Source organism: Glycine soja, chromosome 16, assembly GCF_004193775.1.
Source record: "Glycine soja cultivar W05 chromosome 16, ASM419377v2, whole genome shotgun sequence".
In the NCBI taxonomy this organism is placed as follows: domain Eukaryota; kingdom Viridiplantae; phylum Streptophyta; class Magnoliopsida; order Fabales; family Fabaceae; genus Glycine; species Glycine soja.
This window is the reverse complement of record NC_041017.1, coordinates 21307172-21318277: the sequence shown is the minus strand read 5'-3', so window position 1 is coordinate 21318277 and position 11106 is coordinate 21307172. Positions and strand designations below refer to the sequence as shown.

At 36.3% G+C, this 11106-nt stretch overlaps 2 protein-coding genes across 2 annotated transcripts; both read left to right on the top strand.

Moving 5' to 3' along the window:
• Positions 1-326: 326 nt before the first annotated feature.
• LOC114389852 lies at positions 327-2648 on the top strand. The gene is made up of 2 exons (XM_028350578.1): positions 327-464; positions 2175-2648. Exons 1-2 carry the CDS (start codon positions 327-329, stop codon positions 2646-2648), a joined length of 612 nt encoding a protein of 203 aa, XP_028206379.1.
• Positions 2649-7810: 5162 nt separating this feature from the next.
• On the top strand, positions 7811-9996 carry LOC114390192 (probable polyamine transporter At1g31830). Its single transcript, XM_028350888.1, has one exon. It carries the CDS (start codon positions 8327-8329, stop codon positions 9746-9748), a length of 1422 nt encoding a protein of 473 aa, XP_028206689.1. The 5' UTR covers positions 7811-8326; the 3' UTR covers positions 9749-9996.
• Positions 9997-11106: the final 1110 nt, after the last annotated feature.

Sequence of the window (11106 nt, the reverse complement as noted above, 5' to 3'; positions counted from 1 at the left end):
CTTCTCCCCTTCTTCTCCATCACCATGCCTGACTCAAAATCTACCTTTCACCTTGCTCTTGTTATATCCAACATCAAGAGTCATGTCCTAATCATTCTTGAGATGGTGTCCAATACGCGACATGGGCTGAACTTTTCAAAATTCACACACGATCCCATAGGGTAATTGATCATATAATTCCTCCGCAGGATGGCAAGCAGAAGGCGTCACCAATGGAAGAGGAGACAGAACTCTAGTTGACACTAGACGCCACCGTTCTACGATGGATTTATGCCACCATTTCTCATGATCTTTTACATACTATTCTTGAACCCAACACCACAACAATGGAGGCTTGGAATAGGTTGCGTGATATATTCCAAGATAACAAACACTCTCGTGCCGTTACACTTGAGTATGATTTCACCCACACAACCATGGAGGCCTTTTCAAGTGTCTCTACTTACTGTCAATTGTTGGATCAAGTGGCCTCGGAATAACTAAGAAGGGAGGAGGTTGAATTAATTATTAATGTGCCTTGACTAATTAAAATTTATCCTTCTTAATGTTACTAGATTCAATTAGGCTTTTACTATTAAGTTAAGAAAGTAAAGAACAATAACTTAACCAAAAGTAAAGCGCAATTAAAAGTACGCAGTGAAAATTAAAAAGTGTAGGGAAGAAGAAGACAAACACAAAATTTATACCGGTTCGGCCACAAGCCGTGCCTACGTCCAGTCCCCAAGCAACCACTGGTTCTTGAGATTTCCAATAACCTTGTAAAATCCTTTACAAGCAAAGATCCACAAGGGATGTACCCTCCCTTGTTCTCTTTGAACAACCAAGTAGATGTAACCTTCACTTGAACTGATCCACAAGAGATGTACCCTCTCTTGTTCTCAGTATTACAACCCAAGTAGATGTACCCTCTACTTGTACCACAAAGGATGTACCCTCCAATGTGTTAAGACAAAGAATTTTTAGGCTGTTAGTCCCTTGAATCTTTGTAAGGGGAAACAAAAGATATCTCAGGCGGTTAGTCCTTTGAAATCTTTTGCTTAAAGGGAAGAGGAAGAATCAAAAGAATTCTCAGACGGTTAGTCCTTTGAAACTTTTGGCAAGAGGGAGAAGGAAGAAACAAAAGAATTCTCAAGCGATTAGTCCTTTGAATTCTTCTTGCAAGAGAGAGAAGGAATGAAGAAGAAGAATAGCACAAGTTTTTGGCCAATGAACTTTTCTTAAATAAAGAAAGTTTTGAACAAAAACTCTTAGAAGAATACTTTGAATGAATGTAAGAAATCTGAAAGTTGTTACTCTAAAATTTGTGCCATGATCACATATTTATAGTCATTTGATGACTCTTGAAAAAACAAGTTAAAAGTTGTGACTCTTGGCAATTTCTTCAAAATTAGTCACTTTTTAAAAGTTGTGACTCTTTTGAAAACTAGTCACTTACAGGTTGTGACTTTTGAAAAAATCTTCAGAAACAAGTCACTTTAAGAATTGTGACTTTTGGTAATTTATTTTTCAAAATAAGTTACTGGTAATCGATTACCATTATAGTGTAATCAATTACACATCAACAGATGTGACTCTTCATGTTTAAATTTGAAAATCAAAATGTTTAAAGACACTGGTAATCGATTACAAGTATTGTGTAATCGATTACACAAGTTTGAAATGATTTGAAAATGTTTTATCACAAGTTGTGACTCTTGAAATTTGACATCTAACGTATTAAAACATTGGTAATCGATTACATGATTATACTAATCGATTACAGCTTTTTAAATTAGTTTGAAAAAATTGTTGGCTACTGGTAATCGATTACTGCCTTCTGGTAATCGATTACCAGAGAATAAAACTCTTTGGTAAAAGATTTTTCTTTTTGAAAAATTCTCTTGAACAAAATTGTGCTATTCAGTAGTTTTTGAAAAACTCTTTTAATACTTATCTTGATTGAGTCTTCTCTTGATTCTGGAATCTTGAGTCTTGATTCTTTACATGAATCTTGAATCTTGAATCTTGAATCTTGAATCATGAATCTTGAATCTTGAATCTTGAATCTTGAATCTTGAATCTTGAATCTTGAATCTTGAATCTTGATCTTGATTTTTGAAACTTGTTTGACTCTTGATTCTTTGGCATCATCAAAATAATCTTGGAAGGCATTGCTTCCACATCAACATCTCAAGTCACTGTCGGATCAACTCAAGAACGTCGGCTTTCCGGTCGATAACAGTAGGTTGGTTCTGCAATTGGTCTCCGGTCTCACTGAACCCTACAAGGGAGTGTCCACACTCATCCGTCAAAGTGATCCCTTGCCTCAGTTTTATCAAGCACAGTCGATGTTTGTTCTCAAAGAATCCGGCCTCAAGAAGGCGGCTCAGACCTCGTCCTCCGCCATGATGGCTCATGACTCGGATGAATCTCAAGAGATGTCTGATCATTCATTAGCACACCGCACAAATAATGGTGGAAAACAGTATTCAAATTGTGGCAATTCTAGAAAGAATCGCAACAACACTAGTGGTCGTGATAACTTAGGCACTTGCAAGGGAGGCTCTGGTGGCGGGGGTAAAGGTGGCGGTGGCAACAATCGCGGGGGTGGACAACAGCAGCCCCAGAACAACCCCTGGCCTGCAGGACAACAATGGCCTTGGCCATAGATGCAGTGGGTTGTTCCTCCTTGTTCGTACCCAGCTGCTTCATGGGCTAGGCCCAATTATCAGCAACCTCCACGCCAACAGCCCGGTATTTTTGGGTCCAGACCTCAGCAGGCATACACACCCATAGCTCCTACTCCAACAAACATTGAGGCTACAATGCACACCCTCAGTATTACTTCTCCGGATTAGAATTGGTATATGGACATTGGTGCCACCTCTTATATGACGTCCACCTCAAGTAATCTCACGTCTTATTTTAATATGAGCAATCATCATGTTATCACTGTTGGTAATGGTCAATCAATTCCTATTCATGGTTATGGTCAAACTAACTTGCCTTCCCCACATCCTCCTTTAGCCTTGAAAAATGTCCTTCATGCTCCTAAACTAATCAAAAACTTAGTGTCGGTTAGAAAATTTACCACTGATAACTCTGTGACTATTGAATTTGATCCCTTTGGGTTTTCTGTGAAGGATTTTTCAGACAGGGATGCCTCTAATGAGGTGTGAGAATCGAGGCGCGCTTTATCCTATCACCAAGTCCACCACTCCAACCACTTCTTTCTCTACTTTTGTTGTCTTAGCTCCTTCTCTTTGGCATGAGCGATTGGGACACCTGGGAGTATCTATCTTGCATACTCTTAGGAAGAATAAATTTATTGAATGTAATCAAATTAGAGATTCTCATATTTGTCATTCATGTTCTCTTGGAAAACATATTAAGTTACCTTTTGTTTTGTCACATTCTCATACTCTTATGCCATTTGATATTGTTCACACTGATCTTTGGACATCACCTGTTTTGAGTTCCTCAGGGCACCGATATTATATCTTGTTGTTAGATGATTATTCTAAATTTTTGTGAACTTTTCCTTTGTCAAACAAATCAAATGCTTATTCCACATTCATAAATTTTTGAACTTTCATCCGAACTCAATTCAAACGGGAAGTAAAGAATATACAATGTGATAATGGTAAAGAGTTTGATAATAATCCTTTTTGAGATTTTTGTAAAGTGAATGGTATTTCTTTCCGATTGTCTTGTCCTCATACTTCTCCTCAAAATGGGAAAGCCGAAAGGACAATTCGTACAATTAACAATATTGTTCGTACTTCACTTGCCCATGCGTCATTACCTCCTTTCTTTTGGCATCATGCCTTGCAAATGGTGACTTACCTTCTCAATATTCTTCCTCATAAGTTATTGAACTATAAATCTCCTCTTAGGGTTCTTTATCATAAGGATCCGACCTATTCTCTCATCTTCGGGTTTTTGGGTGTTTATGTTATCCTCTATTTCCTTCCACTACCATAAATAAACTTCAACCCCGCTCTACTCCATGTGTTTTTTTGGGATATCCTTCGAATCACCGTGGTTATAAATGCTATGACTTATCATCTGGGAAAATAATTATATGTCGTCATGTCATTTTCGATGAGACACAATTTCCATTTGCTAAATTACATACTCCTCATATTCAGACTTATGATTTCTTAGATGATGGCCCAAACTCATACGTGGTTCACCATTTAGTGTCTCAATCCACTACTCCTAATGCTCAAACTCCTGGTCTAGTTCCATTCGGGGCCAACTCCCCTAATATTGCAATCGGCCCAACCATTGAGCCAAAGAAGAATATTGTTAATTGTACGAATTGTCCAACGACTGCTTCCCCTCCTCCTAGTCCATCCCCTTCTTCACGTCCCAGCCTACCTCCTCGGGCTGTTACACGCAGCCAACATGGGATAGTTAAGCCAAAGAAGATCTTTAATCTTCATACCATTGTTGCTAAATCCCCTCTGCCACGTAACCCCGCGTCGACCCTTCGGGACCCGAATTGGAAAAAGGCTATGGATGATGAATTTGATGCTCTTATTAAAAATAAGACGTGGGAGTTGGTGTCTTATCCACCTGATGTTAATGTAATTCAATCATTGTGGATTTTTGCTCATAAAGAAAAATCTGATGGTTCTTTTGAGAGGCGTAAAGCTCGTCTTGTAGGTGATGGCAAAACTCGACAGGTTGGCGTAAATTGTGGTGACACATTTAGTCCGGTGGTCAAACCAACAACTATTTGCACAGTTCTAAGTCTGGCTTTGTTTAAGGCATGACCCATTCATCAACTTGACGTCAAAAATGCTTTCTTACATGGTGAACTTAATGAGACTATCTACATGCATCAGCCTATGGGTTTTAGGGACCCGCAAAAACCTAATCATGTTTGTCTGTTAAAGAAGTCTCTATACAGGCTTAAACAGGCACCGTGGGCTTGGTATAAGAGATTTGCTGATTTTGTTCATACACTTGGGTTCTCTCATAGCACTTCGGATCATTCTCTTTTCATCTATCGACAAGGTACTTCTATGGCTTATATTTTGTTATATGTGGATGACATCATTTTGACTGCTTCCTCTGATGAGCTTCGTAAGTCCATTATTACCTTTCTTAGCTCGGAATTTGCTATGAAGGACTTGGGACAGTTGAGCTATTTTTTGGGCATTGTTATAACTCATCATGCAGGTGGTTTGTTTTTATCTCAAAAAGAAATATGCCATGGAGATTATTGATCGTGTTGGCATGTCTTCTTGTAAGTCATCACCTACCCCTGTTGATACTAAACCAAAGCTTAGTGCTACATCAAGCACTCCATTTGAGGATCCAACTCTCTACAGGAGCCTTGCTGGTGCTCTACAATACCTTACTTTTACCATACCTGACATTACATATGCAGTGCAACAGGTGTGCTTATTCATGCATGACCCAAAGGATGAGCACATGCACGCTCTCAAGCACATATTATGCTACATTCGGGGTACTATAGACCATGGTCTTCATCTTTATCCATCATTTACATCCACTCTTGTTTCTTATACGGATGTTGATTGGGGTGGATGCCCAGATAGGAGACGGTCTACTTCTGGGTATTATGTATTTCTTGGTGATAATTTGATCTCTTGGTCAGCTAAACGACAGGCTACTTTGTCCAAGTCTAGTGGAGAGGCTGAATACCGAGGGGTTGCCAATGTAGTTTCAGAGTCATGTTGGTTGCGAAATCTTCTTTTGGAGCTTCATTGTCCAATCCAAAAGGCTACATTGATTTATTGTGATAATGTAAGTGCGATATATCTTGCGGGTAATCCGGTTCAACATCAACGCACTAAACACATTGAGATGGATATACATTTTGTTCATGAAAAGGTTGCTCGTGGTCAAGTTCGAGTTTTACATGTCTCGTCTTGTTATCAGATTGCAGACATATTTATCAAAGGACTTTCTTTGGTGTTATTTGAGGATTTTTGAGACAGTCTTAGTGTCCGTCGACCTCCCGCTTCGACTGTGGGAGTGTGTTAGAATATATGATAATATATTTTGATTTTATATAGTTGTTATATCTATTAGATTTATTTTTAGTCATATCTTTAGCTATTAGGTTTATCTTTAGTTTTATAGTTGTTATATCTATTAGATTTATCTTTAACCATTCTATTAGATTTATCTTTAGCCATATCTTTAGCTTATAATCTTGTATATAAGCAAATGGTGCTTAATGAATTATTTAAGGAAACAATTTCTTTCATAAGGTAATTAACGAGTATGTTGGTCTTCAACTATTGCCTTTCAATTTGAAATTGGATTTTCTGTAAAGCTATGCTTATTCCATTATTTCGTCTTTATTTATTCATAAATGTTTTTGTTTTTATTTTGTTATGTTGAGATGTGAAATACCTACGTACCAGGAAAAGATGTTGAGATGTGAAATAAGTTGTGTTTTTTTAGATTGAGTTCAATGTACAAAGTTTTATCTGTTTAGCTTCTCTCTCTTTCTCTTCTTTTTGAATTTTGACTATGATATTGAAAATTATTTTATTTTTATATAATTTTATATTCAATTTTTCTTTTAATATTTATATAAAATATAAAAAGGATTTTATGCACCTCTAAAGATGAGGTCCTTGGCCATCGTCCACCTAGACCGCCAGAAACCACCACTGAAAATATAGGCTTTTTTACCAATCAGGGATAAAAAAAATTCCATTTTCTGATTGGGTGTATATTTTAAAAAATTATCCAAAAGGGGGTAAGTCGTAATAGCTGTTACGACTTCTAACTCAAGTCCTAACACCTGTTACGATTTTTTATTTTTTTTTATTTTTTAATTGAAGTCGCAAAAACATTTACGACTTCAGTATAAATCTAATTTTTTTTACAACTTCAAAGTCATAATTTTCTTTTTTATAAAAATAGCGAAAGTCGTAAAATTTTATATGACTTTAAAGTTGTAAACTGTATTTTAATTTTTTTAAAAAATTTTTTAAAGGTTTACGACTTCAAAATCATAAACCTATTTTTATTTTTATAAAAACTGCTATTTTGCTATTTGAGGCCCCATTTTTGCTTTATTCACCTATTTTCTTTTCGTAAATCTGCTTTTTTAATTTAATAGTGTTTACGGTTTTATTTTTATTTTAAATAAAAAATTTAAAATAAAATATAATTTAAATATATAATAAATAATATTAAGTTATATACTAATAAAATCAACTTAAAACTATTTATTTTATATTTAAATTTTATTTTATTTTAACTTTTTTACTTAAAATAAAAATAAAACCATAAACACTATTAAATTAAAAAAAAAAGATTTATGAAAACAAAATAGGTGAACAAAACAAAAATGGGGCTGTAAATAGCAAACCAACAGTTATTTTTATAAAAACAAAATAGGTTTAGGAAGTCCTAAACCTTTAAAAAAATTAAAAATTAAATAAATTAAATACTTACGACTATGAAGTTGTGTAAAATTTAACGATTTTTACTATTTTAAAAAAAATGAAATTTAAACTGAAGAAATCATAAATATTTTTACGACTTCAGTTAAAAAAATTAAAAATAAAAAATAAAAAGTCGTAACATGTGTTAATGTTTGAGTCAAAAGTCATAACAACTGTTACGACTTATCTTCTTTTCGATAATTTTTTAAAATATATCCCAAATCGGAAAATGGAAATTTTTTTTACCCTGATTGGTAAAAAAGCAGAAAATATAGATACATTAAATAACAGACATTTCTCCTCAATTTTTTCACCTATAACACAACTAAACCATGACTAAAGTGGCTCAGTACACCAAATGGGTCCGAGTCTCATAACAATGCTACAAAGTGCAAAAGATGAAAAAGCACGGAACAATTCGTACCAGTGCATTTTGTCCATCTCCGCATGAATTATCCAAAAGCAGTCTTTGTTTTCGTGCCCTGCGCCTCTACGTTGTACTTAAGCTTTACGTTGGATTCCAAATTCAACAACGAGAGCTACGTCATCTATTCCATTTCCACCGTATAACGAAATAGACATCTTTCGTGTATTGTTCTTTAACTCACTCATCTTCTGCCTCTCATTTTTTGTTATCATCTCTTTGTCTTCTCTCTCTTTTGATTCTTAGACAATTCAATTCATATCTCATCTCCTCCATGCTCAGAATTTAGAGAATGACCCGTCTCCCTGATTCATGTTTTCCCTTCACCTTCTGATTTTGTGAATGAAAAAGAGCAATTTTTGCTGGCAAGTTTAACAAAGCTAGTGTCTTATCTGGTTTGTTATTTCATTGCCTCCAAAGTTTACGATACCTTGGTGCTGTGTTTGGTTTAAACTTTGATATTTGGATTTTACATTTCTTAATGGGGATGTTCAGTGGTGCCGAGTATGTGCCTATTGGTAATGATGAGTTACCTTCTCCAAGAGAAAATCACATGAGGAGAGTTTCTGTTCTTCCTCTGGTATTTCTCATCTTCTATGAGGTTTCTGGGGGACCCTTTGGTGTTGAGGACACAGTGCATGCAGCAGGTCCTCTATTAGCCCTTATGGGGTTCTTGGTTTTCCCATTCATATGGAGTGTTCCTGAGGCTCTGATCACTGCAGAGATGAGCACCATGTTCCCTGAGAACAGTGGCTATGTGGTTTGGGTCTCTTCTGCTTTGGGTCCCTATTGGGGGTTTCAGCAAGGTTGGATGAAATGGCTAAGTGGGGTGATTGACAATGCTTTGTATCCAGTTCTGTTTCTTGACTATTTGAAATCAGGTATCCCTGCATTGGGTGGTGGGGTTCCCAGAACTGTTTCAACTTGGGCCTTAACTGTGGCTCTCACTTGCTTGAACTATAGGGGTTTAACCATTGTGGGAATGGTTGCAGTTCTGTTAGGTGTTTTCTCACTCCTTCCTTTTGTTGTCATGGGACTCTTGTCAATTCCAGACCTGAAACCTTCAAGATGGTGTGTGATGAATCTGGATGATGTTGATTGGAATCTGTATTTGAATACTTTGTTTTGGAACCTCAATTATTGGGACTCTATTAGTACTCTTGCTGGGGAAGTGGATAATCCAAGGAGAACTCTTCCCAAGGCTCTATTTTATGCTTTGATCCTTGTGGTTTTGGGCTATTTTTTCCCTCTTTTGATTGGCACTGGTGCTGTTCCTCTCAATAGGGACTTGTGGACTGATGGGTACTTCTCAATTATTGCTGAGATTGTTGGAGGAGTGTGGTTGAGGTGGTGGCTTCAAGCTGCTGCTGCAATGTCTAACATGGGAATGTTTGTTGCTGAAATGAGCAGTGACTCATTCCAGCTTCTAGGGATGGCAGAGAGGGGCATGCTACCCGAGTTCTTCAGCAAGAGGTCCCGTTTCGGAACCCCTCTTGTAGGAATACTCTTTTCGGCCTCTGGTGTGATCTTACTGTCATGGCTGAGTTTTCAGGAGATTGTGGCTGCTGAAAACTTCTTGTACTGCTTTGGCATGATTTTGGAGTTTGTTGCATTCATATTGTTGAGGATCAGACACCCCAATGCGTCTAGGCCTTACAAGGTTCCAGGGGGAACAGCTGGAGCAATTACTATCTGCATTCCTCCCACAGTTTTGATTTTTGTGGTGCTCGCTTTCTCCTCCAACAAAGTGCTGGTTATAAGCCTCATCGCTATGGCGATTGGCCTTGTAATGCAACCTTGTCTTAAAATTATGGAGGAAAGGAGATGGATGAAGTTCTCTGTTAGATCTGAGCTCCAGGATCTTGACAATAATGAGGAGAGCATTCACTCTTTTGTGGGTTAAGCTTATCCTGTTTGAAGAGTTGTGTAGAGAAAATTACACTTAATATGTACAGAACTTTGAAATTGAAATGCGTTTTGTCTAGTTAGAACTTAGGCTGCATATCAATTTTGTGAGTTTGTTGATAGATAGGATAGGTTGGTCATTGGACACCTCTAAAGAAGAGAATTAGAATGTTTTAAGAAATGAGTTTATTTGGTTTCTATGCATCTTTTTTTTTCTTTTAAATTATAAAATTTTGAATTTCTTAATCTAGTTATATATACTGCTTCCATGTGAAAATGCCTCAACTACTCTGGTCGTGAAGGGTAATAGTTGGGTTGAAAAATAATATATATTGTTTTCCATACATTGATCATTCTTATTGAGTGAAATTCATCAGTTTTATTAACTATGTTGTAACTCTCAATGTATACCAGTCACAATCTTCTGAATAGGAGCTGCACTGTTCGCATATCTCACATTCAAAGAGAAACCAAAGAGGTGGCAAACTCGTTAGCTAAAAAGGTTCATAGCCTCTCTCTCATGATCTAAACGTTTCTCTCTCCGCAGTTTCTCTTCTTAGGCTATCTCCAACGATATGCTTATGATGATTTTGCTTATTAAAGCATTGGTGTTTAATATTAAGACCATGCCATATTGGAGCTTATTAAAGCATTGGTGTTTATTAAGTATCCTCAAGTACCACGTGCTTAACTACAAAGTAAAAAATAAAATAGAGATTTTGGGTTGAAAATGCTCTTGACTACTTTCATAACGTGAGGATATATATGAAAGTTAACCACAAATAAAAGCAACTTTGTTAAACACAGGATAGACTGATTAGGTTTTGAAAGTTTGGTCCAGCGAAATAATTACGACAAGTGTTCAGAGTAAATAAGAATGGTCATCTAGTACTTCATTATCTTTTCATTCATTAGGTTCTTCTCTTCAAATCTTTCTTATATAGGCTTCTTGATGCATATGTTGGTTGTGAGTATGAGTCTTTTCAATCTTTCCATTTTGAGTCTTCATTGCATTTAAAAGCTTAATGTTTTTTTTTTCTTTTGACGTGTCTACTTTTGTAGATGAGAGAAAAGAGAAAGTTGTGCTCTTTTTTTTTCCCAAAAAGGTATTGCAAAGCGTCAGCTTCTAAAGAGTAGTGTATTACTTCTCTGGCCATTCCTACTTTACCTTCTCCTCAGTACTCTACCTCAACGTTCGATTTACTGTTGATCAAAACCTGTACTTATACTCGAAAAACCTAATTTCATAAAATGCTTCAAATTCAAACATTAAAGCATATTCGAAAAACCAAATGAATAACAGCATAAGGTTTATACTAGGAAGAATATAATACCAATTAAACCTTAACACTACGA